The sequence below is a fragment of the Drosophila subpulchrella genome, chromosome 2R, assembly GCF_014743375.2.
Source record: "Drosophila subpulchrella strain 33 F10 #4 breed RU33 chromosome 2R, RU_Dsub_v1.1 Primary Assembly, whole genome shotgun sequence".
Classification (NCBI taxonomy): domain Eukaryota; kingdom Metazoa; phylum Arthropoda; class Insecta; order Diptera; family Drosophilidae; genus Drosophila; species Drosophila subpulchrella.
Window position 1 is genome coordinate 19125307 of NC_050611.1, and position 23675 is coordinate 19148981.

The 23675-nt window shown below is 44.5% G+C and overlaps 7 protein-coding genes across 20 annotated transcripts; 4 read left to right on the forward strand and 3 right to left on the reverse strand.

Annotated features, from left to right (window-relative positions):
• Window positions 1-214: 214 nt before the first annotated feature.
• Window positions 215-1270, forward strand: LOC119550163 (glutathione S-transferase 1). The gene is made up of 3 exons (XM_037858698.1): window positions 215-372; window positions 433-481; window positions 537-1270. Exons 1-3 carry the CDS (start codon window positions 278-280, stop codon window positions 1071-1073), a joined length of 681 nt encoding a protein of 226 aa, XP_037714626.1. The 5' UTR covers window positions 215-277; the 3' UTR covers window positions 1074-1270.
• On the reverse strand, window positions 1266-12256 carry LOC119550159 (DENN domain-containing protein 1A). 10 transcript variants are annotated; one of them, XM_037858672.1, is made up of 11 exons: window positions 12126-12256; window positions 10130-10451; window positions 9803-9997; window positions 6511-6781; window positions 6390-6443; window positions 6068-6328; window positions 5551-6009; window positions 4213-4245; window positions 3574-4089; window positions 2736-3218; window positions 1266-2154 (listed from the first exon to the last, which is right to left on the reverse strand). In XM_037858672.1, the coding sequence occupies exons 2-11, from the start codon at window positions 10144-10146 to the stop codon at window positions 1675-1677; spliced, it is 2769 nt and encodes a 922-aa protein (XP_037714600.1). In that variant the 5' UTR covers window positions 10147-10451; window positions 12126-12256; the 3' UTR covers window positions 1266-1674. The 10 variants fall into 10 exon arrangements, 9 of the variants coding, with proteins under 9 accessions (XP_037714600.1, XP_037714602.1, XP_037714601.1 ...); XM_037858674.1 differs by lacking the exon at window positions 12126-12256 and having other exon boundaries at window positions 1266-2121; window positions 10130-10539; XM_037858673.1 differs by lacking the exon at window positions 12126-12256 and having other exon boundaries at window positions 1266-2124; window positions 10130-10538.
• On the forward strand, window positions 11564-14388 carry LOC119550161 (phospholipase ABHD3). 4 transcript variants are annotated; one of them, XM_037858692.1, is made up of 4 exons: window positions 11564-11783; window positions 12040-12354; window positions 12615-12786; window positions 12861-14388. In XM_037858692.1, the coding sequence occupies exons 2-4, from the start codon at window positions 12167-12169 to the stop codon at window positions 14070-14072; spliced, it is 1572 nt and encodes a 523-aa protein (XP_037714620.1). In that variant the 5' UTR covers window positions 11564-11783; window positions 12040-12166; the 3' UTR covers window positions 14073-14388. The 4 variants fall into 4 exon arrangements, with proteins under 4 accessions (XP_037714620.1, XP_037714621.1, XP_037714622.1 ...); XM_037858693.1 differs by lacking the exon at window positions 12040-12354 and having other exon boundaries at window positions 11566-11783; XM_037858694.1 differs by lacking the exon at window positions 12040-12354 and having other exon boundaries at window positions 11567-11727.
• A 5-nt stretch (window positions 14389-14393) lies between these two features.
• LOC119550162 (5'-AMP-activated protein kinase subunit beta-1) lies at window positions 14394-17093 on the reverse strand. Its single transcript, XM_037858696.1, has 3 exons — window positions 16152-17093; window positions 14810-15040; window positions 14394-14749 (listed from the first exon to the last, which is right to left on the reverse strand). Exons 1-3 carry the CDS (start codon window positions 16806-16808, stop codon window positions 14603-14605), a joined length of 1035 nt encoding a protein of 344 aa, XP_037714624.1. The 5' UTR covers window positions 16809-17093; the 3' UTR covers window positions 14394-14602.
• Window positions 17094-18465: 1372 nt separating this feature from the next.
• Window positions 18466-21314, forward strand: LOC119552134. Its single transcript, XM_037861924.1, has 3 exons — window positions 18466-18682; window positions 19401-19719; window positions 21081-21314. The coding sequence occupies exons 2-3, from the start codon at window positions 19484-19486 to the stop codon at window positions 21091-21093; spliced, it is 249 nt and encodes an 82-aa protein (XP_037717852.1). The 5' UTR covers window positions 18466-18682; window positions 19401-19483; the 3' UTR covers window positions 21094-21314.
• A 14-nt stretch (window positions 21315-21328) lies between these two features.
• Window positions 21329-21625, forward strand: LOC119552135. The gene has a single exon (XM_037861925.1). The coding sequence runs from the start codon at window positions 21357-21359 to the stop codon at window positions 21519-21521; it is 165 nt and encodes a 54-aa protein (XP_037717853.1). The 5' UTR covers window positions 21329-21356; the 3' UTR covers window positions 21522-21625.
• Window positions 21626-21785: 160 nt separating this feature from the next.
• On the reverse strand, window positions 21786-23661 carry LOC119552133 (charged multivesicular body protein 4c). 2 transcript variants are annotated; one of them, XM_037861922.1, is made up of 5 exons: window positions 23367-23661; window positions 23135-23137; window positions 22806-22983; window positions 22458-22744; window positions 21786-22397 (listed from the first exon to the last, which is right to left on the reverse strand). In XM_037861922.1, the coding sequence occupies exons 1-5, from the start codon at window positions 23542-23544 to the stop codon at window positions 22357-22359; spliced, it is 687 nt and encodes a 228-aa protein (XP_037717850.1). In that variant the 5' UTR covers window positions 23545-23661; the 3' UTR covers window positions 21786-22356. The 2 variants fall into 2 exon arrangements, with proteins under 2 accessions (XP_037717850.1, XP_037717851.1); XM_037861923.1 differs by lacking the exon at window positions 23135-23137 and having other exon boundaries at window positions 21814-22397; window positions 23367-23659.
• Window positions 23662-23675: the final 14 nt, after the last annotated feature.

Below are 23675 nucleotides of genomic sequence, written 5' to 3' on the forward strand. Positions count from 1 at the left end.
TTTTTCCTTGTAGTGCTTGATGTAATGGTATCCCGATGGCTCCCTATTCTAAATTTAGTTGAAAAGATTTTTGTACATGGGATTGCAACTTAGAAATTTCTAGATCCAAAAACTATAGGTATCGAGAATATGGAATACTTTAAATTTGAATTACAAATTATTGTATATGTATAGTGTACATTGTACCCGGTCCCCTCTTTCCCCTGTTAGACTACGCCCATGCTTTTGGCTTCTTGTTCACCTTGATCGCCATTCGTTGTGTGAAATCTTTAAGAGAATGTCGAAGCCTACGTTGTATTACGCCCTTTTTAGCCCTCCAGCCAGGGCCTGCATCCTGATAGCCAAGCTAATTGGTCTGGAAGTGGACCTCAAGTAAGTGAACCAAATTCCCATACCAAAAATGTCTAAAGCCTGTTCATTTTAAACCTTTAGACCCGTTGATTTCTCGAAGAAGGAGCACCTGAGCGAGGAGTTTGTTAAGGTTGGTGGTATCTAAAAGTCGTAGGTTTCGTTATGTAACGCAGGGTTCCTTACAGCTGAACCCCCAGCACCAAATTCCTGTGCTCGTGGACAGCGACGGTGAGGTTTACGTGGACAGTCATGCCATCGTGTGCTTCTTGGTGTCCAAATATGCCGAAAACGACCAGCTGTATCCGAAGGATCTGAAGAGGCGAGCCCACATAGACCATCGCATGCACTACGAGAACGGGGTGCTCTTCCAGGTTATCAAGGATATTGTGGCGCGAAACATTTACGGTGGAGAGGGGGAGTTCAATCCTCGATCTCTGACCCTTTGCCACAACGCCTACTCCGATTTGGAGCACTTTCTGCAGAAAGGAAGTTTTGTGGTGGGCAGCGAACTTAGTGTGGCCGATGTGTCCATCCATACCACGCTGGTGACCTTGGATTTGCTCATCCCAGTGGAGCGGGAGAAGTACCCGCAGACAAAGGACTGGATGGAACGGATGAATAAACTGTTGCCGGACAACGAGGAGATCAATCTCAAGGGTGCCCAGTTCCTGCAGACCCGCATCCTGAGTTGCATGGCCGAGAACAAGGCCAAGAGTCAGTAGATTCTCCCTTAATCAGGACCCCTCTTCTGGTTCTACACTCACAGAATTTCTTATATGTTATATGGTTTTATATGTATAAATCTTTGACTCGAAAGTATACTCTAAACTTGTTATATTGTCAGTTAAATTAAAATAAATTAGAAAACGTTTCTGTTAAAGCAAAATATCTCGAATTAAAGCGCATATCGGAACTGGAATTTATTTGTATTTTATTGGTAATTTGTTAGGCTAATTGGCTTAAATTCATGCTACTCTAAATTCTGGTGTCTTTTGATTTGGAAGTCCAGTGTACAATATGTATATGTAGTTAGCGAGAGTTCCGATCCAAGCAAATTGCTTAAACATGCCACTAAACAGAGTTATTTACAGAAACAAGCGTATTACTTTGATCCTTTGCTGAACATGGGCCACTGAATATAACTAACTGACTACAGCAGACATACAATTTCGGGTAATTAAGGGTTAATTTACTGTCATCGGTCACCTCCTCTTTGATTCCTAATATCTCTCCTAGCTATTTACAACACAATGTATCAATCACACTTATTTTGGTATCATATTTGAAGCAGGGTTGTCCAGTCCAGTCCAGTCCACTCCCTCTCTAATCGAACGTCGTCCAGTTGTTCATGCCCTTGCCGGTGGTGAGCTGCTGCTGCTGTGGCTTCTCCGTCCCATTGGCATTCAGGGTGAACTGGTCCAGTCCGTACTTGCGGAGCAGCTCGAAGTCGTCGTCGGGCTTGGCGGCAATGGTACTACGCTGGTGCGGCGGCGGTGGGTGCATCGGTGGCGTCCTTCCCGTCACCGCTGCCACCGTGGCCATGTGCTTGGGCGCAAAGTAGGGGTACAGCGGATTGCTGACGCTGCTGGCCACCACACTGCTGTTGACGCCAGCGGGCAGTGTGCTGCACTTCTTGCCGAACGCCTTGCTCAGCGGCGGCAGCGGACGAGCGTTCTGATTCAGCGGATCAAAGTCCTCCAGGTCGAAGCTGGTGTTGTTGCTATCGTCCAGCGATATCAGATCGTTCATGCTGTCCTCCAGTGGCTGGTGCTGCTGCGGGTGGGGGAGGCACAGAGGTGTGGGCTGTTAGAAAGCTTTGGGCGTGAGTTTCTCTGGGTTCTACGGTGCTTATCGCAACTTATACGAAACATACATTCAACTGAAGTTACTTTATAGCGCTTACAAGCATCTACTTTTGGTGGAAAACTACAATGGGTGCAGTAGATTAATGACTCGACAATGAAATAACAGAATGTAGATGATAAAAAGTAGCAAAATAAAAATAAAAGTTAAATATAAGTAGAATCTTAAAGCAGGAATAAAATGTTAACAGACTTTTCCATTCCTCCCAGTTCATATAAAAACCAATCAAATTCCTTTCTTTCAAATCTAGCAGGCAAATAAGTATGCTATGGAAAATGATTGATGGTTTTTCATGAAACAATGGTGTACAATATCTTTAACTAATGAACTTCAGGGAGAATGATTATCATGGTTCAATGAAACTATTATCTTTAACTACTGTATACAATGATGCAAGTAAATAAAGTTAGTTTAGACTCGGGGGAAAACTACATGAGGGCCCTTGATGTGTGTTAGTGTGCTTTTGACTGGGAGACCACAACCAGGATGGGCTTAGTTAACTAACGTCGCAGCTGGTGTACCTCTCTCTTGGCCCGCGGCGTCGGAACGGGCGGATCGGAGACATTTAGGTGCGAGAACGTCGACGCCGCCGTCACAAAGGAGGCGCCCGAGGAGCAGGATGAGGTGGCCGACGACGAGGATGCGTTCGAGTTGCGCACTGAGTCATTTCCGGTGGGCTCGTCCTGCCAGCAGTTGCGCTCCAGCTTGCTGATCTCCGCACTCACGGCTGCGGCGGTGGCGGCTACCAGGGTATTCGAGCTGCCCTGCCTCCGGGGCGGAATCGGCGGAGATTGCACATCCGGCGGACTGTCAAAGTTGCTGGAGTCGGCGGTGGGCAGGGGCTGGCGCGGCCTGGTGGGCGTGGACGTGTGCCTCGGTGGCTTCGTCTCCACGTGCGGATGCGCGGCATACGGATGATTGTAGTAGGAGGCGGGCGTAGACTGCGGTGGCGGTGGTCGGGCTGGCGGAGCTGCTCCTCGCCTGTGCTCTGCATTCGGCTTAAGCTGCGTGGGTCGATGGGCAATGCCGGGATGGTGGGGTGGGTGCAAATGTCAGACGAATATGATCGGTTACATCGGTGTGTGGTGGTGTGGTGGTGTGTGGAGTGTGGGGTGTGGTTTGTGGGCATGACATGGGGGGCAGACGATCGATCGAGGGCGACATACAGTTGGACACAGACACGACACAGACAAGGAAACAAAAACAAGAAGAGCATGAGAACAACATAAATTCACAGCACATCGAGATGAGTGGTCGAATTAGCTTAGCGGCAAGCATGTGAACGGCTGCACCTGGGCGCTCCAGTTACTGCTGGAGCTGCTGCAGCCGAAGCTCGTACGCCCGCACCAGACTACTTACACTGCGGTCCACGGCAGGCGTCTTGAAGAGCGGATGGTTCTGCAGCTCCTGCGAGAGGTTCATCTCCGACGATGAGCAGACCGAACTCGCCGAGCTAACAGCAGGAGACGCAGCGAGATGATGACCATAATGAGCACCAGCACCCGCACCGTACGCATGGCCGTTCGGCTGAATGTGGCTGCTCGAGCTAGACATGGCCAGCGGTATGGGACCGCGTCGCTGGAACTCCCGCGTCTCCCTGGCGCCGGATCCACCGCTTCCGCTGCTTCCCGTGACGGAGGCGATGCCATCGAGCCGCTTGCTGGTCACTGGTGAACTGGGCGCCGAGTGGTGGGCCGCTCCAATGGCCTTGCCACCTCGCACGTATCCTCCGCTGCCGCCGTCCGGACGATCCGAGTGGTTGGGCGATCCCAGGCCGAAGTGGAAGTGTGTGCCGCCAAACTGGTTGCCGTTCTCGCGCAGCTTTGTCTTGAATCCCTTGTAGGCGGTCTTCATGCCCCGCGAGCCCTCCTTTACCTGCGCAGGTATGGGGAAATCAAATTAGTTAGGCATCTTCCACAATTCAAATAGATTCACAATAAGCGCACGGGGACATACAACACATATACGGGCTTTAAACTGGGGGACTGGACCACTCACCGATTTGACGGCAGACTTTACAGCCGGATTAGTCTGCAATGGTTAGACGGACGCATGTTTTGGATCAGAAAACGATTGGTCACAACCGCGCAGCGAGAGCAGAAAGCACAGAGTAGTGTAGGATGAGCGATCCAAGCGGCATATGGAAGAAAGACACACAAGATACAGGCGAGATACGGTGTGAATGAGATGCGCAGAACAACCAGTGGGTTATTTAAGCTACGGCTAACTACACTTAATGGCTACGATGACAATGCCGATTCGGGTAATGGGTACTGGGGATCACGGAGGCAATGGGGCTTGACATGTCGGAGCGGTGATTATAATCTGCGATCAAAAGGGTGCATTCTAAGCGCCATCACAGCGGAAGGCCAGCGGATAAGTTTAGTACGTTAGTGGGTTAGACCAGAAGCTACTATAGACTACAAGATGTTTAGTGTTATAATTTAAGAATATATGTGTACCTAACAAGAAAGAGAATTAAATGTTTGTGTACTTTTTGTTTAGAATTACATTTTAAAGTTAATCAAAGTGCTGGAAATCATTATATCACCAATGTGTTAGTATAGAAGCTTGTTTTAAATTTAAATACTGGGGTCCATTACCAATTTATCAAGGTTACTTTTCATCAGATCTTTAAACAGATCAATTTTGAATGTATTAATTTGAAAAAACTGTTAAGAGATTGTTGGTTCACCTAAAGGTGACGACACAAAACAAATAGTAAAATAATATTAAAGAGGAAGCTAACTAAAACATGGATAAATTATAAGATATTAATTGAGAATGCATCAACAAACATTTAGACGTTTCTTTTTTTTAGCTTATGGCAACATAAATTATTTTGTGCATTTGCTTGTTAGGACGTTAAATAATTTGTTTGCATAAAGATAAGAAATCATTTGAACTAACATTGCAAATAAGGTGTGTGGGAATTTACATTCTACTCGTTTATATATTGGTAATTGGTTTTTGGTGGATTTGGCATGGTTGGCAGTCTAAACATTGTTCTTGGCAAACAATCGCGACAAACTGCGCTTTCCCAAATACTGTGGAATAGATTAAATCAAATCAGATAAAAGAACATCAAAAGGTGGGCACAGGTGGTAAAAGTAACTTAAGAGTAGGAATAAAGTGGGTTAGCGGGTCAGCGCAGAGAGGCGGTAACGAAATGCAAGCCCTGTTCCCAATTCCCCTCCAAGCCAGGCAACTGAGGGGGATGATGGTGGTGGTGGTGGTGGTGGTTTAGGGCGGATGTGGCACCATGAGGGTTAGGTTAACTGCATTGGGCCAACAACGCTCATGGCCAGCGGGGTAGCCACAGCTTCCTCGGCTCACCTTGTCCTTCAGGTTCTTCATGATGGCGTAGTTGCGGCCGCGCTTCTTCTTTTCCGCATAGCGCACCGTCTCCAGCTCGAACTCATCGGAGAATCCAAGCCCGCTGTTGAGCATCGTCAGGCGATCGTCGATGAACTGTGCAAAGATCTGCAGATCCATCATTTTGGCAAGAAAGGGGCGCAGGTGCGCCGGCCGAGATTCGATGAATTTTTGGGAGTTAAAGGTCTTGCTGGTCTCGTGGTACTCCACCGCATCCCGATAGCCACCGATCAGCTGCACCAAAGCGTTCAGAAAGATCTTCGAGATCCGGTCGCCGATGTGGTCGTGCGTGTGATTCAGATGCTTCTTCAGTTGCGACACAATCTCCGTGGGCAGATTGTGCACATCGTCGAAGGGGCTTTCGAAAATTTTCGTATCACAGTTCAGAATCACAACTTCGCCCAGCTCATCGCTGGTTACCTTTAGGAGAAAGATAATAATGAGTATCTAGATCCTTAAAAGATGGTTTATAGCTTACAGTTTCGAGCACTGGTTCTGGCACACCAATCAGATATGGCATGGGCGCACCCAGGTAGTCTTTGAACTCCCACGGCAGCACCGGTATAAAGATATGCTGCCATACCATGGGATATAGGAATGCGTTCGCCGCCTGGATGCAGGATGACAGCCTGTCTAGGTGTCTCGAGGTGAAGATTATTCGACGCTCGGCCAGCATGGCAGCAAACACGGCAATCATCTCCTTGGGCTCCACGAAGTTATAGTATAAATTCAAGTTGTGCTAAAACGATATATGTATAATGTAAAATTTCATTTTTAATGTATGACTACTTGAAACTCACATTCTCCGGCATGCTGGGCAACTGGAACTGCAGTGGTCGCTCAAAAGTAAAGAACTGTTTGAAAGAAAAGCATTAAAAGTTTTTAGATTTGTTTAGAAGTAATGAAAAACTCTTCACTTACACCTTGCCCTGCATTATAGAAGACCTTTAAACTGCCACCGCAATCCGGTACTCCCTGGTTGTAGGCCTCGGACAGAAAGGCGCGGAATCCATTGGGATCCGTCCGCTTCAGCTCGCCAAGAATGGGCAGTAGCTTCAGGAAGGTGTCGTGCCACGGCAGATAGGATATCAGCACCATGGCCGTGTTCGTCCTGGGATCTTGACGACAGAAGCCAAAGCGCCATTTCGAGTCGCCGGTGGTATGCACAAAGGAAAACGTCTGCACCGAGGTGCTGTTGGGATGGATAAAATAATATTAAATAATGTATTTAAAGGTAGTATAATATTAAAAGTTAAGACTCCATACTGTCCATGGTTCGTTTAAAGTCAAATTCACTCTGGCTTCACATTGTTTGGCCTTGCTCATCATGCGTTGCCCAATGTTATGCATGATGAGTTGTTAATGTTCGATTGAGCACCGGATAAAAACATATATACATACGTATACTTAACGTACACTTGCAGGAAAAATAATTACAGTATAAACGATTGAAGTATCAAGTATAAAAGATTTTATTTATGTAACTGTAATGAATCACAAAACTGAATTAACTAAAATGTATATATAAATAATTTTGAATTTATAAAAAAAAGCAAACAAAAACATTCATTAAATGCTTTCTTAAGATAAAAGAATATGATAAAGTTAAAAGTTCAAGGCTATTATTCTTCCTACAACTGTCGATGAGTCTGATTTACTCCGAATTTCTCCCAAGTGCCATGTTCAGTGAGTAATGCTACGAGTTCCTCTTCATTTTCTACTCATAGCCCACATAAATGTGATTTTTCGCACGACCAAAAGCTTTTAAATAGGAAAGTGACGAAACAGACTCGCCAAATGAATTCAGGGTTAATTATAAAAGCATACAAATCATTCCGAGTTTTATGTTTCTTTCCGCTCTACTTTCTGCGATTTTTCCAGTGCCTCATTGAGAAATACCCTAACAAATTCGATCGTGTACCAGCTAATAGTAAACAACTTGTTTTGATATCCTGATTACAAAATATTATTTTAGTTGGCCACTCATTGACACACGATACTCTCCACCTTTGGTGATTCAACATTTGTTTTTTGTACATTTGCGGTGGGACTTCAAAAAAAGAGGGAACTATTTTTGGTATTTCAGTTTAAGCCACCATGTCTAGTTTTTGCTTTCTTCCCATTTGTTTGATTTATTTTCTTTTGCCTTTTATGCGTCGCGTTGTCCGCATTAATTATAATTGTGTTGAAATCGCATTTAACAAATTAAATAAATCGCAATTTTGCAACAATGACGCCGCAGTCTCATTAAACGGGCACGTTTCCCATTGTCCGCCGATTTGCATATTGTTCGGGTCTCTTTTTCTCTTCGCGCCGAGTTACATAAAGTCGTTAGATCTAAGTGTTTCGGATCGTGTCATTACTCAATTTAATATGCAAAGTCAGGCGGCGGACTATGCCGAATACGCAGCTGATACGGGTGCTCCCCGAGCTGTAGGAAATGGTGCCGAAATGGGGAAGGGAATTGGAGGGCAGCCTATCTTGGACGGTTGGGCCGTTGACTTGGACTTGATTTTCTTTATCAACGCTCTGTCCAAATCCACAGCTGCGGTTAAGTTGTTGGTTCAAAATTGCATATGGTTTAAAAAATTTCTATGAAACCTAGTAATATTAAAAATATATTAAAATGCTATTGCATATTGGACACGCTTATAACATTTTTTTTGAAGTTTCTAGGTCCATTGATTATTACTTATACGTATGAGCAACCTTATAATACAATAGGGCATAAACTCTAATAAATGTTCGATGCAAAAACCAACTACCTAATGGAAATGAATAATAAAACATTTTTCTGGTAGCAGAAAAACCAATTTCTGAGCTAAATTATTGGGCAACAATATTAAGTATTGACTCAGGTTTTGCTATTGCTATAATGGGTTGAATGGCTGGCCGCAAAAACCCACTTCCGTTTTTTGTCCGATTGCGGAGCAGTTTTTGCAGCTATCTTAAAAATGAAATATTGGACAAATTTTACAGAGCTAGGCAATGTTAACAAGCCAAGACTATGAAAAAAATTCACTTTTTTATAAGCGAATGAATCTTTCGAGAGAAGTCCCCACATATAATAATTACTATTATGATGTAAAATTTTTCCGTAGCTAAGTATACTTTTTACCACAAACTTAGGTGAGTAATTAAAACTTTTTATAATGTGCACATTGTACACTGTTTACATCGTACATCGTTTATAACTTGTGTGATTCAATTGAGATGTGAAATGATGTATTATATTTAAAGCTCTATAAATTCAACCGCAGTTGTACGTGAGCAAATCAAATCTCTGCTCAAATATAAACAATGGTACTCGGCGTAGATACAGAGTAAAAGGAGATATGCCATGAGGTCAAACTAATTTCTGCCTGGAAAAAGTAATCTGTTAGACAAACTTTGGAATTCCAGAAGCGAAAACCTAATTAATCGGCAATGTTGTTGCCTTTTCGATGGTTTATCAAGTGATGAGTTAGCGCTGCTACACGGACAACTGGAGCAGATAAGCTGGTGGAATGAGTATCGCGGGGGGCCAGCCGGATGACTAACCAGGTGGCGAAGGAGCCAATTGATACTGTTCCAGGCGCTCCAGGAAATGCTAAGCGAATTGCGTCGAACAATGGCCATTGAATAATACAGTTCATTACGCGAACTCGCTGTGTAAACAAACACCGAAAGCGAAACAGCAACAGAAACCGAAACAGAAACGGCACAACAGGTTATTCGTTTCATGGACAAGCTATCTGTTGTTAGTTGGTGGAAGTGGTCGGGTCGAGTGGTGACTCATCATCGGCGGAACCCTCTTGCCGTCTGTCTGCGGACGATCGCATGTCTTGCGTTTGCGTCTGGGTCTGCTGGTGCTGCATAGTATTTATAAAACGGATGCCCCTCTGACTAATGCCGCTTCCGACCTTATAAAGATATTGCCGATCAGCATCTGCTTTTGTTACTATATGCGATAGGAAACTTTCGGAAGGCATGCATATGGGCAAATGTTATTATCTGCTATAAAGTTTTCGGTAATAAAGGGCTGACGTCTTTTGTTTTATACCATCTAACATTATCTGTGGTATCCTACAATCTTACGAATTGGTATAGGGTCTTTTAACACGCTTTCAGTAGGTTGTCTATAGAAATTGAACGAGAAAATCCTATCCTAGCTGTCATACAAACAACTAAAATGGGGATAATGTGACGATTACTAATCCACCTCCATACGCACCTTGCTGTATCGCAGGGAAAGGCAAACGATGGGATGCCGGTGAGCACCTCCTGGTCGCGGAATCCTTCGGGGAAGCTCTCCACGATGACGCCGGCGGGCGCGGCTGGGCCACCGCTCCTGGGACTCGTGCCCCTCTCCAGTCCCGGCGTCGGCGTGAGCTCGCACCAGAACTCGAAGAGCTTCTTCACGTCATTCCTTGGGGAGCAGTAGAAGCGGGAGGAGATTGGCGATGAGTCGTGGGAGTAAAAGCGCCACGATAGCGGCCAGTGGAGCGGAACGCCCACTGCAGCCACCGACTGGAACTGGTACGGTGGGCGGCATACTCACTTGATACGCGATCCCATTGCGAGGAGGTCTAGCACATGTTTCTGTCTCGGTCAGTGGGGGATGTTTGATGTTTGAGTTGTGTGCTCAATCCGGGCTGCTAGCACTGCTAATACTGATTATGCTGACACAATACGGGCTCGGTTTGTAGGGCCACCACTTTCCTCCTGCTCTGCTGCTCTTTGTCGCCTCAGATTCGCGACGTCATTCGGTAGGTCTCGGCCGTTTGCGGTGTTTTCGCACCTGCTTGCTCTGGTTATCGTACGGCGGGGACCACTGCTCACTAATTTTCTGGCATTTTAGGGCCGCAACAATGGATAATTCACTTGGAACCCGCAGTTTTATGCAAGCAAATAGAACAAAAACACTTTTACAAAAAAAATCGCGAACAGTGTGACCGTCGAGTGACCGTTTGAAAATCTCACTAAAAATATAGCACAGTGATTTTCGAAACATACCATAAATATACCAAAAGTTTAGCTTATTTGTATTCGAAAAAGCTTCGGGCTTATAGGGTATTGACACTGCATAGGCCTTCTTTGTTAGTCACGCTCACCATAAAAACGTGATCACGAATCACTTTAAAAAGTGTGGTAAACAATGTATGAAAATTCTTTCAACAATTTGTATGATTTCTAAGTCGTTTCGACTCGAAAAACAAATTATACAGTAATTTCGTCTATTTCACAAGAACGTTCCTTCCTAAAAGAGTTGGAAAGCAACGTTCTCAAATTGGGAATATTCTATCTTAATTTAAACAATTCTCGAATAAAGAGTATTTAAATGCTTAAAATTTTCAAATCATTCAGGTAGCAGCTTCAAAAAGTTATATTATCGCCAGCAAATGACGAAGTCTATGCATACATATCGAGTTTTCTTCAGCTAACATTTAACCACCTGTTAGATTTCAGTAGACTTAACAGCGAGAGAGAAACCGGTCGCATTTTGTAAGGATCAGATAAGTCGTTCGCTGGATATTTTCGAAAAAGGTATTAAATCAAGGCATGGTTAACGTGTGCTGCTTTTGACGCTGTTGAGGGCAATGTTAGAAGTGTTTTGTTTTGAGCCCAATAAAGAAAGTTAATCAACTCAATCATTATGATATTCAGTACATATACTATAGTAAACGCATATGTTGGTGACTCACGGCTACATTTAAAAATTGACAATAAATAATGAACGATGCGCAAGCAAAGGTTAGGGCAGCCCTAAACGAAATCGGGAGTGAAATCTTAACGAAAGTTTACACCTAATTTTGAGCAAAAATCGGTTTTAAATACCCAATTATATTGCATTTTGTTGGCCCTTTTTCCCTCAGTGTAGTGCATATTTAGCTAAGTCTCACACCCCGCGGGTTTCCTCTATTCACTAGTTTGGTCACACTGCAGCTGCACCGTTAAGCGCGTTCCACGGTTGTGTTTATATTTTGGTAGTGTGCGCCCTGCATTGTTTTTCTAAGTTTCTTTGCATCCCAGACGTTATTTTCAAGGTTCCTCTCTCGGCGGCCGCACAAAAAATGCATAATATTTTTTATAAGGTTACATAAGTGCGTGTAACCGAAGCAGCTTGCCTCTAAAAAGTTCCTGTACCCAGTGGCCCCAGTGAGCAATACTATTGTATAGTATAAAATAGTTTCGCTTCCGTCATTCTTGGCACGGTAATTACCTGCACCCACTAAAGTAGGCGAATCAATAGAACACCATTTACCGCCCACCGCCCACATTCCCAATACCCACCCATTGTTTTGCTCCTGCACGTGATGATGTCCGAAACACCGGGGTCAATCCAATAATTACAGATACTATCGGTCTGCGGGCATAGTTTCGATTTGTGTCACAACCCAGTCACAGGTTTTTTTTGAAGTCGCCTTGTCTAAATTTGTACTTATTCTCTTATTTCACCCTCTTTTCAAGGTAAGCACCCATAAATTCTGGAAGCCAATACCAGGCAGCACAATTGGCAGAGCCCCCCGGAACAGACCCTCGGTTTTAGCACTCACACACTCACTACTAGTAACACTCATTAGTTTAGAGTCTCGCCATGCTGTGCGCCATTGTCCGTGGTCCTTCCACTGGCCACAAGTTGGCCCTATACCGTTCCGTGTCCGAGCTCCTTGGCCCGGCTCACGATGTCCGCTGCCTGCCCGCCGGAAGAGAACTGCATCAACGGCAGGGGCAGCGGCTGCGGCAGCCACAGCTCCAGAGCCCAGCCCATCGTCAAGATCTACTGTGAGTGAGCGATAAGCGCCCGTAAACGAGTGCCAAGTGTACCTGAACCCGTCCCGCCTGCACCCATTCGGGGCGTGTGTTGTCTGCCTTTGATACGGACGACCACTCGTTTAATCAGAGTCCATGTGCATACGTTACCGCACCGCGATTAGATATGCCTCCTCCTTGTACTTGTATTAGCCCGAACTGGCCCATTCATACCGCTATCAAGTCGCCCTATGCTGTAATTCGTTTCATTTGTGGCTTGTTCGCTCTTTCAGCTCGCTTTCCCGGGCTGCAGAGAGTTCTAAATTATCAGTGCGAAGCCTTCATTCGGATCACGACGCCATGTTCTATTCGATGTACGCCTACCTGTCCAACCTGCCACGCCTCCATGTCCTGGGCATGGCGGTGGTGGCCTATGTGGTCTATTATCTAATCCAGGTGGTCAAGGTGAGTGTGTAATTCTAGCGATTACATCACATCCGGCGCGTGACTAATCAACAAAATTTGTCTTCTAATTACAGCGACCGATAATAGCCTGTTCGGAGGGACCGTTCAAGCAGTATCTGATCCGCCAGGTGCCGACGCTGGAGAACAAGTACTGGCCCACCTTCTGGTGCGTGGAGAGTCGTGCCCAAACCGTCCTTGCGAGCCTGCTGCGCTCCAAGAGTCTGCCGCATGTGAACTACCGCCGTGAGATCCTCTCCCTGAAGGATGGCGGCGAGGTGGCCCTGGACTGGATGGAAGAGGGCTGCGACGCGAGCTCTCCGTGTATCCTCATCTTACCGGGTCTCACAGGCGAGTCTCAGGCGGAGTACATCAAGTGCCTGGTTTTCGCCGCCCAGCAGGCTGGAATGCGTGTGGTGGTGTTCAACAACCGCGGACTTGGCGGCATAGAGCTGAAGACACCGCGCCTCTACTGCGCCGCCAACTGCGAGGATCTGTGCGAGGTCATCCACCATGTGCGTCGCATTTTGCCCGCACAGTGCAAGCTGGGAGCCACTGGCATCTCCATGGGTGGCTTAATTCTGGGAAACTATCTAGCCCGCAGAAGCGACGAGGCCAGGAGTTTCCTGTCGGCGGCCAAGATCATCTCGGTGCCCTGGGACGTGCACAAGGGCAGTGCCAGCATCGAGAAGCCGGTGATCAACAGTCTGCTGGGACGCCATTTGGCGGGCAGTCTATGCCGCACCCTGCGCACTCATCTGGACATCTATAGGGACATTTACCAGGACTCTGACATTGATATACAGCGCATCTTGCGCTGCACAACCATCAAAGAGTTCGACGAACTGTTCACGGCCAAGCAGTTCGGCTATGCCCATGTGAATGACTACTACTCGGATGCCACGCTGCACAACAAGCTAGATCACATTTCGGTGCCGCTGCTCTGCCTGAGTGCTGCCGACGATCCGTTCCAGCCGCTGGATGCCATCCCCATCAAGGCGGCCAATCAGTGCACCCATGTGGCCATCGTGATCACTGCTCGTGGCGGGCACATTGGCTTCCTCGAGGGCTGGTGGCCGTCCACCAAGGACCAGTACATGGGCCGCCTTTTCACCGAGTACTTCACCAAGGCGTTGTTCGACGAGGACGGCGAGTTCGAGCATACGTCCAACAAGATGCACGAGCGATTCCTGGCCAAGCAGACGGTGGCGCTGGCCTCCACGACACCAGTGCTGCTCGCCAAGAAGTTGGAAGCCGATCAGTTGGACCACAAGGTCAAGCTGATGTGAATGACGAGGAGCTCTACTCAGTGTTTGCCCAATTAGGATTTCCACTTAAATACATAGATATTCGAGAATGTATTCCGATAGATTTCCGTGAGCGAAGACTTTCGTACACATGTGATATGAAACGTTGATCAAAATCCAAAGTGTTGTTATATACTCTAAGTCATCGAACAGGGAACCAAATTATCAGTCAATCAGCATAGTGGCTTAAATTACTCTTAGACCGTGACCTTAGTGACATATCAAATTGAAATTGCAAATAGGCCTTACGATTCGTAGTGGTACATTCAATATACAAAATATATATGACACAATGCAATAATCTTATATTTTTACAAGTTCCGTATATTTATAACTAATAAAAATACAACGCTTAATAACGAGAAAATAAAACACTTTTACTGCATTACAAGGTAAATTTGACAAGCGAGACGTATGGGGCTTGGGGTATTCTCCGGATCGTTTAAAAGTCTCCGGGATTACCCCCTCATAAAAACCAGTTTCCTACAGCTAAAATACCAATTGCGAGGTGCCTAAATGGGCTTGTAGAGCAGCGTGGTGACGTACTTCTTGCGATACCGATGCGTGGCGCTCAGGACCATGACGCCATCCTTGATGGACAGTGCATACAAGTGGTTCAGCATAACGTGGTTGGGTTCCGGCAGCAGAGTGGGTTCGCACTGCGGGTAGAAAAAGCTAGCGTTAGAGAAGATATTGCTTGAAATACGAGGAATACCCACCGAGAGCGGTGTGTCCTTGTTGAGGATGACCTGCAGCAAGTGGGGCGGCAGAACGGGTGGGCCGGATACCTTCTCCCAGGGCTTCACCTGGGGCACCTCCTGCGAGTACTCCTTCTCCGCGTAGTTGGTCACGTTCTCGCTGTCTTTGGCCAAGGCCTGGAACACCTCGAAATCGGATTCCCGCACGGACACCAAGTTATTTCTGTGCCCCTCTTCGTTCTCAACGCTTTTCTGAAATTCCAAACCGATGAGCAATAATCAATTTATTGTAATTCTAGCTGGGTAAACAGTGGTGAGAGAAATAGTTCATAAGCCCGTTGTTGAGTGCCATTAATGGGAGGATAGGAAATATAATAGTAGGCAATATCTGTGGCTTTTTTCGATGAGTTTAATAAAAACCATGAAATTCGATAGCGGTTTTAGCGATTGGGGCGGTATCTTTTTTTCATTTGGCGTTTAATAAAATCATTGATATCGGAAGAAGTTGGCGAGATATATATCATTGAGTATTTTGTTAGATCTAGTTTCTATTTATTGAGTTCAATAACATTTATTTGAATAGTGGAACTAGCGTTGAAAAAGTTTAAGAGATTAATATAGATTTTTAAAAATGTTTACGTTATCTTTGGTTGAGTATAGTAACATAAAGCTAACTAGGCTATCTATATTTTTTATCGAATTTGCTTGATTTTCGCTTACTTAAATACATTTTTGAACATTAAACGCTACGTAAGGGGGTTTATTATCTTTGGAAACCAATTTGGTTATATAAATTCTATAGATTTAAGCTAGCCTTGAACACTATCTTAAAATATACATATATTATAATAATATATATTATAATAATGTTATATTTTTAATTTGTATAGGAAACTAGAATATTATCATTTTCACAATGTAATCTATTATCACACCGGTTTTAAGTATCAAGAAATGTTTTGTATTACTTTCTTCCTTATTATTCATTAATCGGTTCATCTATAACCTTTCTGGGATATAATTACCCTGCAAAAATAGGTATATCTCCACGGATAAGGTAATCTTAAAAATACGTTAATCTCACAACCCTTCTTCCCTGAACCTTTAATCTACGATTCTAATTGTTCACACAGCACTTTAACAGGGTTCCCATAAAAATAGCCAAGTCCCCCTGGATGAGCATCTCTGAGCCCAATTGAAATCCACTGCTGATTACTGGGTAGACTTCGTTTTGTTTACGATGTTGATTACACAACCCGCGGGTCGAAAATCGGTTACTGCGTCATTCGGGCGCCCGAATAGTAAACACTGAAAATGTAGGGGGCCCCTACTATATGTATATTGATTTTCCGCCCCAACTGACCAGCTTGGGATCGTGCTTCCACTCGCCATCCACGCAGAACTTGTACTGATGGTCTCCCTCGGGCAGATCGATGATGGTGACAAAGTTCTGGTGGCTCCGCACCATGGTGATGGGTTTCCAGTTGGAGAAGGTGCCCGAGATGGTCACATTCTTGCCGCCGCCATCCCATCGCAGAACGGTGGGCAACGCTGTCTTCCGGATGTCGTCGTCTTCGCCAATTAATTGAGATGCCGCCAGTTGCTCCGTTGCTGCCGCCGCCGCCTCCTCCTCTTCGTTGTTATCCATGCTGCTGGAGTGTTCTCGGGGAACAGCTGATGATGTCGTCGAGTCGTCGGCGGTGCCTCGTCTGCTGGATGATCCAGTTCCAGTTCCCGTGTAGTACGGGTCGTCGTCTTCTTGCGACGAGCCCTCGTTCAAGACTGCCGTATGTTTTTTGTCGAACGAGAAAGCTTGGCCTCCGCCTCCGCCACCCGCTCCCCCTGCCCCGCCCAAAGCTGATGCGCCAGCGGTTCCCCCCTGCACCGCAGCTCCTCCTCCACCCGCTCCCCCTGCGCCCACAACCGACTCGCGGAAATGTGCGGGAGAGCTCGGAGTGGACAAGTCGGTCGACTTGTGGCGCTCGCGTTGCATGTGCACGGTGGAGCTGGCGTTGCCCATGCTGATTGCTTATTGCTTATTGCCGTTCTCGCTGGCTCTTCGGCAGGTCACGACCTGAGTTTTTGGTAAGGGTGTTGTGATGGTTTTGGCTTTGGGTTCCCTGGTCCCTTTGTTTTTGGCACTTTGTTTCACCGAGAGCCACTTGGTACTGGCTTTACTCGCTACTCTAGGGCACAACACTTGTCGCGGCCTGCAGTCTGTGGGTTTTATTTGGCATTTAGTGCGCAGAAAACTGCATTATTTAATCGTTTGTTTCGTTTCGTAGAAAAATGGCTAATTATAAACAATCGCTACTATCGATGGGCAGCGATAGCACAAGCAGGAAGTGCTATCGATAACGGTTTCTCTAATTGGAAATAGCAAAGAGTTATCGGACTATAACACACATTGTGGCGCCCTGGTTTTAACAACCGTTACAGATATCGGAGCTGCCACTCGTTTTGAATTTTCATTTTATCAAATGAGAGGAATTTCGAAAGCCTATATTTTTAAAACCTTAAAAAGATTACACTTCTTATGTGCTCTTTTTAATACAAAGTTTCTTCCGGACTGGTATAGTTTGTAACACTTGTTATATAATTGCTAACACCTTTTAATCAGTTCTTATCATTTCAATACAATTAAGATATTGCACTTTTAGAAATGATTTATTAAAATAAATTGTTGACAAACAATGCTCAAGATATCTCACAGCTTTAAATTAGGTCAATGAATCATTGAATTTATCTATTGATATAGGAAATCAACTGAATTCAGTGGTGACTAAACACACCATACAAAAATATTTAATCAGCTTTACAAAAAAAGAGTAATTCCCAAGTCGCCTATTCCCCTGTAAGTGCGTAAAAACAAGCATTACAACTAAGGAAAACTGAGGGTCCAAAGTCCATGGCAATCAACTTGCAGTGGAGCAAAGTAAGAGGCAAAGTAAAAAAGACGAGGAAAGACTGAAACTGAAAAGTGAAACAAAGAGGCAAGGGCGGAAGTTCGATGACAAGGCTGTTCTGTGATGAACCAGGTAGAACGTAAATGTGGCTGCCAAAACAGATGCAGCCAAAAACAAACCAAGTAGGCGGAATCACTGAAAAGAAAATGAAACGGCGATCAAAACAAACTAGAAAAACCGCCTCGGAAAGTCAGGTACCAATACTAGAAACCAGACGCTTTCCAGACGATGGCAACACCCAAAGAAACTCATAAAAAATATACATGGCTATAGCAAACATATGTATACACTTAAAAGAACTGAACGATTTTGGATTATACTTCAAAAAATTAAAAATAAACTTCGGAAAACTTAATTTAGATTTGAAAACCTTAGTAGTTTAAGGGCTCAATTTATTCCCTTCTGAAAAAAAAAACTGAAATAAAAAATTTGACTTCGATATTTTTTTAAAACTGACCTGTTTTTGAAAATGAAAAACTTTTTGAATAACTTTTCATATTTTGATATTCAGAATTTCAAAGTTCAATGATTTTTAAACTGGTTTGTATTCAGTTCTAAAATCTTTTGAAAACCAATTTTCGAATAATTTCTCTATGTGCATAGATGGTGTTGGTATGGGTGCTGCGTGGTGGAGTAGACACACACACCCACAGTAAAAATTGATTAAAACTAAAAACACTCGATGCCGATGCGATGCCGTGCCTTGTTTCGTTTTCAGTGCGATCGCAGACATTGTGCAAAACGGTTCACAGTTCTCTCCTCGCGACTGGAAGTGATCGTCTTGCTGTTTCTGTTTCTGAGTTTTTTGTGGGAGTGCACTGCAAGAAGTCAGAGAAATCGTGTCAAATCAAAAGAAATCAAGAGCCAGTTGCAGAGTAACTCATTTTGATCACGTCGCAAGTGGCAAGTGAGCTTTCGAGCACTTGAGGTAGGTCAGTGGGCTGGGTTGACCTTATGGGCCGCTTATCAGTCCAAGAACCACTTCGAATTTTCCCGAAATCAATGGGTTTTCAAGGCCCCCATGCCACGTTCCACTGACTGACTAACCAACCAAATTGAACCCTAAACCCAAACAACTTTACTATTTCCCATGGCTCCCGAGGGCGGCGCGTGATTCCGTTGATTTCTCAGGGCATTATCAGAATTATCAGACTAATCAGTGAACTGTTTTGAACTGCTAATTAATAATATGTATGCGGCAACACCCATATATTTAGATTGACATACGATCCAACCTGAATCTACGGCGCACTTTCCACTTACTTGCAATTTTATCGAAGCCTGTTTGATCAGCCTAAGTGAATTGGAAATACTTTGCCATACTCTTTACTTCGTTACATGTTATATGTACTCCTTTCAATAGAGAACAAAAAACCCCTCCACTCGGTAAAAACAAACAAAAACCTTCAAGATGGCTTCCCCCCCACAAGCAAATACGATAATAATAAATGTATACCAAGACCTTATCAATAACCTGACTTGTTTTCCAACTGCACCTTAAATCAACTCAATTTAGATCGTACCACAGCCAAAAAAAGAAAGATCCCCACACTTGGAAACAACTTGACGGGCACGAGCCCACCAAAAAAACAAGATTTCAGACATAATAAATAAATTTCGGTGTGTCTTCATGTATATATTTTTAGCTTTATCAATTTCGGGCGTTTCTTCGGAGGCTCGACAAAAACACACAGCCAATAGGAACGAGATTCGCAGCGAGGGTCGCAACATGGATAGCGTCAAGTCGTTCTTCGCCGGTTCCAGCAAAGATGGAAACCTCACCAACAACCAGCAGTCGAATGTGCCAGGCTCCTCCATAAGGAGCCGTTGGGGTCGGAGCTGGAGCACCAGCTCCCAGCACACGGATCCCGAGCCAGGATCAGGAACCACCAACTCCACGGTCAGCAAGAGCGGAAATCCCTGCGATGTGAAGCGCAAGGACAGTGATAACTACTTCTACATCATGTAAGTTGGGTTCACTTTCAGAGAGCCCCCTTTCAAGACACCAGATAAGATAGAAACATGTTAGGTACTCTTGGCATCTGTTTTGTTTCCCTGGGCAAAGTCCACTAGTTTTACTTATAGCATGGGTATATGAATGAGATCAAAATATATTGCCTATATCGGACTTTTTAAACAGGTAGTTAAAAACCATTAAGGATTAAATAGGAAACCTATTATCATCAATCATCTATCTATCACATTTTTGATAATGCTTGAAGTTATAGTTTCAAAACATTTTCTTATAGTCACTTTCATATATGTAGGTATCATATATTATATGTATATGATTCATAATCTGATTTGGTTTCATTGAAATTTCATAGAAATTCATTTGGTTTAGTTACCAGGACACATTATTTATTTGAAAAACACGTATTCTTAGTAATTTTAAAGGGATTTATGATACAAATTTATACCATGATATTTGGATCTTATGTTTTCGAGAAACTATATTTTTCTTTACCCCTATGAGCCCTTATAAAAGTGAATAAATAGGAAGAATACCAGAAATTGGTTAAGATGTCTAGTTGAATAGTTATGTCAGTGATACTTAAAGTTGTATACTAAACAATTCCGTTTTACGAGTAAACGTGCCTATCTATAATGGTATCTTTGTATTCCCTTTCCCATTCTTTGTTTATTTCAATAGTTATTGTTTTTTGAGTAGTTTTTTATTTCCTGTGCTTGTTTATGGCTTTGTTTTCTTGGTTCTCGAGGATAATTTGATTATCTGGCTACCGCCCTATCAGTCATTGCACATGGAACCCATAAGTAAATGGCTTTCATTATTTTCGGACCCTGATAGCCGTTCAACGCCTGCAATTTGCGATTACCACAGGGGTTAAGCCGATCAATGTGATTAATTAAATGCCAAAAGACCGTAACCAAGCGTTCTGTAGAGGCAAGCAAACCAGTTTGTGCGGTCATAGATTCGTAAGCTCACCTTGAAAGCCCAAGTTTTGAGTGCTATTTGTTTGTTCGGCTCAAAGTTCTGAGCGAGATAGCCTGACATTTGGAGGGGATATGGACTGGAACTGCATAACCAGTTAAGAATCAGTTACGAATCAACTGCCGCTGCGAACAGCTGAGAATGTCCCGACGTACTTAGAATGTGAGTGGCCGGGGATAGCCCCGAAAATAACCAATCTGGGCGTGGGCCTTGCCAGGTGCTGGAGGTATAAGTGCGTGAGTCAGTGGAGCAGCTGGGCAGTAACCATTGGGCATTCCGACTCTCAGCACGCTGTAAGATCCGCAATCGCGTTTATAATTACCAGAAAACCACAACTGATGCAATACCATCTCTGGTTTCGTTTCGTTTTTAGGTGGCGCGCCTGAAGATTACCAGACCAGATTGTGGATCCGAGCATCAACCGGATGAGTCGCGATCCGTATCTTAAGTGACCTGCAGCAATTATACATCTGTAATCCAATTAGGAACATCGGAGCGCTAGCGGCAACAGTAGCCTTTTGCCTCGTTGCACCATCTCCATTGGCCGAGTCCGGTGTTTAGTGATACTAGTTATTTATTTACAATTATACACATTCATTTTTACCCACCATATTTGTACGTACTGTCCGATCGATCCCATCCCTCCTATATGGACGCCATCACAATCTTCGGCTTGGTCTACTGGCTGATCTGCATGATTTTGTTCGGGCCGTTGATGTTCTTTGTCTGCGTTTACCTGCCCGAAGTTCCGGTGCGGTATGTGAAGAGTCTGAGGCAGCAGACGCGAGTGCCTTTCACCCTACTTGACCGCTAACCAGCCGAGTCCATAGTACATAGATTAAGCAAGCCATAATTGAAATGATATTGATGTACAACCGATCGATTTGTAATAAAAGTCTACTCCAAATGGCATTAAAATTGAATTTGTAACATGTATAAAAATCAGTGAGGCATGGGAAAACCCCCCACGGTAAGAATTTCTAGACTCGTTCACAATATCAATTCCCGATCTTTATGCTGACTAAAAGAGATAAGATATTTTCCTTCTCCTTACGATAAGATTAAAAAATCAAATTTCCAAGCTTTACATCCGGTGCTTAAACACATTTTTAATAAAATATTTTGGTTTATTATTTCTTTGTACCTCTCGCTAGTACCGAATTATCTGCAGTCGAGCGGCTTCTTAGTTTTATTTATGTGAATCTTTCAATACAAAGCTAAGTCTGCGGAAATATGAGTGCCACAAAACATATCGCTGATTTATCAAAAAGCTACTATTGCTGTTTGGAATATTAGATCTGCTTTCAGTTGATGGCCAATCAGCGGTACTCAAACCATTTACTTCCTTTAAACAAAGAATAAAAGGGAATTTTCATAAAAATATAAAAATAAATCGTTTTCGATGCGGTTATCTGGGGTTGCTGATGCCTGGCCTGACTATGCTCCTTTCCTTTATTTGTTAAATCACATTCCTACTTGATGTACCATTTGATAGATTGCCAAAGGAATTAATGCCTTGATTTTCTCTCTTTCGCTTCGAACTAAAATTTTGGCTTAATTAATAGTATTGGTTATTAATTAAAACAAACACATTTGGGGTACGGGGGTGAATCTGCGGAACAGTGAGGAGATTTCGATAGCGCTTTGATTTAGTTGGACCAGGATAGCAGCTGCTTCATGTCTGGATCATCTGTAATGTAATTTAAATGATAATTAACAGGGATTACTTAAATCGTGGAGGCAAACCCACCATCATCGGCAGCTGCAGCCGCCGTGGTAGCCGCCTTCTTTTTCTCCTTGGCCTTCTCGGGCAAATCTTCTGTGGGCGCTTCGGGCAATGTGGGCGCCGGCTCGGGAATACCAATGATTTCCTTATCAAAGTTCTCTTGCTCCAGCTCGTCGAGTTCCCGCTCGAGATCCTCATCGTCGAGGTCGGCCCCAAAGGCCACAGGGTTGGAAATGGCATCGGAAATCTCGCGGGCCACGTCCTGCTGCTCGGCAATGTCGTCCATCATGTCGTGCACCTTGTCCACATCCCTGAATGAAGATAAACATTACTATCTGGATCACATGCTGCTGTTGGGTATATATGACTCACATGTTTTGGTGGGCTGTCTTGAGGGCATCCGCGGCATTCTTCATCGTGGTCAAGACGGCAGTGTTTGTGTTGGCGCTCTCCAAGGCCTCCCGCTGCATCTCAATGGTGGACAGGGTGCCATCGATCTGCTGCAGCTGCTTCTCCAGGCGCTTCTTCTTTTTGAGGGCTTGCAGGGCCACTAGAAAGGTGACAAGTAGAGGGATTAGACAGGATTCAGGGTATAACTTTATTTTCTACATGTGATATGGCCAATTTGGTATGCGTGGTTCGAATTACTCTACTGCATGGCTTGTGTTTGTTTTGGGTATCAAAAGGAATGTTTATATTACGTTCTTAGCGATGTGCGGACACGTCCAGGCATCGAATGGTATGCGGGTGAGAAGGGCGAAGAAATACAGATTGTTTTATTGAGTGTTCTATTGGCTGGCAGCATGGGGTACTGATTAGTTGGGAGGGCCTCTCGGCCGCAACAAAAACAAAGCAATGAGTCATTTCGCCCTGGCCCATCCAAGTGGCCAATTGGAGCTGCAAGGACCTCGTCCAGACAGGCTGCAGACATACCTCTTTTGTTTTTGGACGCATTCTTGCGAGCTATATTCAGCTCATCCTCGATCTTGGCCTCCAGGAACTCCTGCTTCTTGATAAGCATGTTCTCCGTCTCGCGCAGCTTCTGTATCGCCTCGCCGGTGGTGGGGGCCACCTCCTTCTTTCCACCGAACATCTTCCCGAAGAAACTCATCCTAGCTGCTCTGTTTTTTCACCCGGAGTTAGCGATTAAGACGGTTTTTTCCTGCAATTGCGTTTCTTGGTTGTCTGGGAGCTGTTGTTCGTATGCGTCACCCGATACCGATTGCCCGCTGCTATCGTTAT

What these genes read in the sequence shown, in the direction of transcription:
- LOC119550163 (XM_037858698.1), top strand. Translation starts at nt 278, where the DNA reads ATGTCGAAGCCTACGTTGTATTACGCCCTTTTTAGCCCTCCAGCCAGG. An exon ending in GGTCTGGAAGTGGACCTCAA is followed by an intron (nt 373 to 432) that starts GTAAGTGAACCA and finishes TTAAACCTTTAG; the next exon opens with ACCCGTTGATTTCTCGAAGA. An exon ending in TGAGCGAGGAGTTTGTTAAG is followed by an intron (nt 482 to 536) that starts GTTGGTGGTATC and finishes GGTTCCTTACAG; the next exon opens with CTGAACCCCCAGCACCAAAT.
- LOC119550161 (XM_037858692.1), top strand. Translation starts at nt 12,167, where the DNA reads ATGCTGTGCGCCATTGTCCGTGGTCCTTCCACTGGCCACAAGTTGGCC. An exon ending in GCCCATCGTCAAGATCTACT is followed by an intron (nt 12,355 to 12,614) that starts GTGAGTGAGCGA and finishes TCGCTCTTTCAG; the next exon opens with CTCGCTTTCCCGGGCTGCAG. An exon ending in ATCTAATCCAGGTGGTCAAG is followed by an intron (nt 12,787 to 12,860) that starts GTGAGTGTGTAA and finishes TTCTAATTACAG; the next exon opens with CGACCGATAATAGCCTGTTC.
- LOC119552134 (XM_037861924.1), top strand. Translation starts at nt 19,484, where the DNA reads ATGGATAGCGTCAAGTCGTTCTTCGCCGGTTCCAGCAAAGATGGAAAC.
- LOC119550162 (XM_037858696.1), bottom strand. Translation starts at nt 16,808, where the DNA reads ATGGGCAACGCCAGCTCCACCGTGCACATGCAACGCGAGCGCCACAAG. An exon ending in GGAAGCACGATCCCAAGCTG is followed by an intron (nt 15,041 to 16,151) that starts GTCAGTTGGGGC and finishes TTGGAATTTCAG; the next exon opens with AAAAGCGTTGAGAACGAAGA. An exon ending in ACAAGGACACACCGCTCTCG is followed by an intron (nt 14,750 to 14,809) that starts GTGGGTATTCCT and finishes TTCTACCCGCAG; the next exon opens with TGCGAACCCACTCTGCTGCC.
- LOC119552135 (XM_037861925.1), top strand. Translation starts at nt 21,357, where the DNA reads ATGGACGCCATCACAATCTTCGGCTTGGTCTACTGGCTGATCTGCATG.
- LOC119550159 (XM_037858672.1), bottom strand. An exon ending in TCTATAATGCAGGGCAAGGT is followed by an intron (nt 6,444 to 6,510) that starts GTAAGTGAAGAG and finishes TCTTTCAAACAG; the next exon opens with TTCTTTACTTTTGAGCGACC. An exon ending in CAGAACCAGTGCTCGAAACT is followed by an intron (nt 6,010 to 6,067) that starts GTAAGCTATAAA and finishes TTTCTCCTAAAG; the next exon opens with GTAACCAGCGATGAGCTGGG.
- LOC119552133 (XM_037861922.1), bottom strand. Translation starts at nt 23,544, where the DNA reads ATGAGTTTCTTCGGGAAGATGTTCGGTGGAAAGAAGGAGGTGGCCCCC. An exon ending in AAGACAGCCCACCAAAACAT is followed by an intron (nt 22,745 to 22,805) that starts GTGAGTCATATA and finishes ATCTTCATTCAG; the next exon opens with GGATGTGGACAAGGTGCACG. An exon ending in GGCTGCAGCTGCCGATGATG is followed by an intron (nt 22,398 to 22,457) that starts GTGGGTTTGCCT and finishes ATTACATTACAG; the next exon opens with ATGATCCAGACATGAAGCAG.